At 37.1% G+C, this 4,298-nt stretch overlaps 1 protein-coding gene across 1 annotated transcript in view; it reads left to right on the top strand.

Annotated features, from left to right (window-relative positions):
- The window catches only part of LOC106882226 (QRFP-like peptide receptor), a 43,775-nt gene extending 39,484 nt beyond the window's left edge, over window positions 1-4,291 (top strand). The window contains exon 3 of the mRNA XM_014932824.2: window positions 3,330-4,291. Within this exon, the coding sequence (XP_014788310.1) occupies window positions 3,330-4,030 (701 nt within the window). The 3' untranslated portion in view covers window positions 4,031-4,291. The remainder of the gene's footprint in view (window positions 1-3,329) is intronic.
- Window positions 4,292-4,298: the final 7 nt, after the last annotated feature.

The following is a 4,298-nucleotide window of genomic DNA, read 5'->3' on the forward strand; positions in this document are numbered from 1 at the left end:
TATATATATATATATATATTGTGGTTCCAGCCTATGGTTGGTGGGTATCAAATAGGATATTTCGGTTGTGTACACAGAGTAAAACTATGTACTTTGCCTGTGAGGACCCTAGCTGAAGCTCCTCTCCATCTTACCTCTTGTATGCAGCATACATCAACCCATCTCCTTTCAAGCTTCTCTACTATCTCACTAGACCTACCTTTCAGTGTGCCTACATTGAGAGTGCCAACTCTGAAAACTAGGAAAGGAATGTGGGGTGAGGCTTGGAGAGGAGAGATGTTATTCAGCACCTGAAAAGAAGAGGGAGAGTGTCATGTCCGTTTTTTAGGCATGCTTCACCCATTCTCACTTCTGACCTGACATCATTCAAACGTTCAAACGTGTTAAGATTATTGCCCCTACTGGAGGTAGGAGCAGGCGTTAGCGGTGTTGTAAGAATTATTGATAGTAATAATAATAATTTATTCTTTTATTAGCCACAAGGGCTCACATAAAATAACATTAAAAGACATGCAACAACATACAAGACAAAAACAACAATGATGATAATGATTGTCATTCACAATGCCATTATCATCATCATTAGCATTTTTTTAAAAAGCCATTTTCCTAAGCTGCCACTGGTTGGATGTGTCTTTTGTACATCCTATCATTTATCATTTCATTCTTTAGTTATTTCTTCTGTGAGACCAAATATTCTACGATTTAGCTTCCATGTCACTCACCATCTTTTCACATCACCTGCCAATACAGTTTGGTCGTTTCACCATTCTGTACACTTTCTCTCCTCTCCTTCCCTACCATTCATAAAGTTTAAAAACACATTATCTTAGACATCTTCCAGCAACTTATGTGCTTCCCATTTCTGTCCAACCTTTATTGACCTTCTTCAACAGATGTCTCACTCTATCACAGTGTAAAGACTGAGATAGGACGGGTGGGTGAGAGAAAAGGACAAAGAAATATATGAAGTGGGGGGAAAGCGTTTGAGGAGAAGTGAATGTGTGCGAGATAGAGAATGTTAGAGAGAAGGTAAGAGGTAAGAGCGTAAAAGAGAGTTGGAGAGAAAATGATGAAAATAGTGAGAGAAAGAGAGAGAATGTGAGGAAGAGTTAAAGAGAAGGTGAAGTAGATAGTAAGAGAAAAACATAGGGAGAACTTGGGAATGGGAGGAAAACATATGAAAAGAGAGTATAAGGAAGAGTAGATGCAGGAGAGGGAGTATAACATTGAAAATAGAAGAGGAGAAAATAAAAAGGAAAAAATAAAAAGTATGGAAGCCCATCTTGTCAACAGCTTAACACAGTAATCGCCTTTCTAAATAACCAATGTCATCTGCTTTAATCTATGAGCTCTCTTTTAGAAACAGAATAGAGAAGACAGCAGAAATCATTGCTTTCGCTTCGCTTGAAATAAATCTTGTATGGATTAAAGATTAATAAGGAATAACCATTTGTTCAGCCACACCTTAACCCCAAAGATCAGATTTAGTCAACAGGGCAGTGAAGTTGGTTACTTTCTACAATTTAGAGTCATGACTCTCCTGTAAACATTGAGGATTTTCGTTTCAGAAATGGTGAGAGACACTGGAACCAGAAGATCCAGTTCACATTATATTAACTTTATATATTAGCAACAGAGGCAGTTTTATATCTTTAACAAGCTTACTTGTTAATTGCTTTGGCACTGTTATTCTATATATTGTTGGTGAGGAGGTGAATTGTTACTATCTCTAGTGATCAAGTGCCCATCATTAACAAGACCAAGGAAGGTTGAAATAATGTGATCTGCTGGTCTTGGTGCTGGAGGTGGCAGGGGTTTAGCTCCCCATTAATGATATAATCAAAAGTGCATTTTGCACCAAAGCCAACACGAGTGTTTCTCTCATGGCAACTATTGCAGTATGGTTTGTTCTAACAGAACATCCACATTTTAAGTGGGGATAAATATATATATACTAACTTTTTACTTTCTCTGATCCATAAAATACAAAGTAGTAACTTATAGGGATGAACGGATAAAATATCTACCACACTTAGAGGAGGATAATAACGTTGAAAGAGGTGTTGGTGGTGGCAGTGGCAGTAATGTTGGTGGCAAGGATAGTCCTAGGTTTATTGTTGTTTAGTACAAGGTCAACTCTGACTGAGCAGAGCTATAAACAAAGACATTCCAACCATAACCATTTCCTTTCTGTGTATATCAGAAACTATACTCCAATGTATTTCTTTATATGCTTGCTCAGTATACTAGAAATAGCAGACAAATCTTCCTTATATTACATCCTTGTACTGTTGGAAAGTATGATGATGATGATGAGGAATCTGTTTTGCCTTTATATCCCCATTCTTTTGGTTAAAGTATCACAATAATGAAAATGTGTGGTTTGTAGAGGTTTTCATTAATGGATATGTATATCTTAACAGATAATTATCTAATCATCACATCTGCATAGAATAAAAAAAAAAAGTGTTTTATTGGACGAAGTTCAAAACCAGTTGTTGGAAGAGGAATGTTAAGGTAATTGAGTTTCACACACCATTATATTACAGCTGTATTGTATTATTATTAATATTTACACTTCGCTATATTAATGCTTCATTATATAATTAATATTGGTTTCAAATTTTGGCACAAAGCCTGCAATTTCAGGGGAAGGGCTAAATTAATTACATCAGCCCCAGTGCTTGACTGGCACTTATTTTATCGACCCCAAAAGGATGGAAGGGAAAGTCAACCTCGGCGGAATTTGAACTCAGAACGTAACGGCAGACGAAATACCGCTAAGAATTTTGCCCGGTGTGCTAACGTTTCTGCCAGCTTACCGTCTTATACAAACAATTCTGCCAGCTTGTCATATTTAATTATATATATTATTAACCCTTTGAGCCCTGACCTCCTGGACTTTGTTTTACCATATACCTGGCACTCCACGGTATAGAGAAAAGTAAGCCATCCACTGGTAAACCGGTGTTACAGGCCCAAAGGATTAATATTACTGCCTTATAAGGTGGTGAGCTAGCAGAATTGTGACCACACTGGACAAAATGCTAAGTGGTATTTCTTCTGGCTTCTTATGTTCTGAATTCAAATTCTATTTAGGCTGACTTTGCCTTTCATCTTTTCAAAGTCAATAAAATAGGTACCAGCAGAGTAATGAAATTGATGTAACTGATTTGACCCCCCCCCCTCCCTGAAATTACTGGCCTTGTGCCAAAAAATTTGAAACCAATATAAAATATTATTAATATAAAATATAATGATGATTGATCTACAAACTGTCAAAGTGTCTACAGAAGATTGATATGTCTCTTTTCTCTTTCATTCAGGTGTTGCAATAACAAACAGTATTTTTACATTGATGGTGATGTCTGTGGATCGCTACCTCTCTTTACAATACGCACACAGCACTCAACGAACCACAAGTCCTCAACAAGCCATTGTCATTATCATAACAATTTGGGTGCTGGCTGCTTTGATCATGGGACCATTACTGTTCATTCGTGAGATCGATGTCCTTGTTCTGCCTACATTAGAACCCATGACATTTTGTATTGAGAACTGGCCTCAAAACACTGACCGTGAAGCTTATGCCATCTTTTTATTCTTTGTAGTTTACATCATTCCATCAACCACACTGTTTTTGTGTTATATTCGAGTATTTAAATATGTCTGCAAGCAGGAAATGCAACGCGAGAACTCAGACTGTAGCACAAAACGTCTGATTAGTCGCAGGAAAGCTGCTAGGATGCTCATCATTCTGGTGCTGATATTTATGGTGTGCTGGTTACCTTACAACATTGTTTCACTAATAAGTGATATTTGGGGCAGTGCGTGGAATCAATTGGATTTACTGCGTTACGCACTGTGGCTAGGACATTCTCACAGTGCCATCAACCCCGTTATGTATTGGCTTCTTAACAAAAGGTTCCGCCAGCAAGTTCGCAGAATGTTCCGGAAAACGAAAAACTGTGGCAGTTCACACACTTGTCATGGATTTATCAGTCTACCAACCCCTAAATATGTGTAGGATCCATACTGTACTGTGAATGATAAAGTTGAGAGGGATGAGAACAACCACAAGGGATAGTGAGACATAGTATGCAAGGTGAGAGACAGTGTACAGGTATAGATGTGTATGTGTATGTGTGTGTAGATGTTTATAAGAAACGGTTTGAATTTCTATTTCCAGACCAAATAATAATAATGATCATAATCATGATAAGTATTTGTTACAATGAAAAAATTTTTAATAATTAAAACCACCCTAACAAAAAAAAAAAAAAAAAAAAAAAAAA

This window comes from Octopus bimaculoides, chromosome 24 (assembly GCF_001194135.2).
Source record: "Octopus bimaculoides isolate UCB-OBI-ISO-001 chromosome 24, ASM119413v2, whole genome shotgun sequence".
Classification (NCBI taxonomy): domain Eukaryota; kingdom Metazoa; phylum Mollusca; class Cephalopoda; order Octopoda; family Octopodidae; genus Octopus; species Octopus bimaculoides.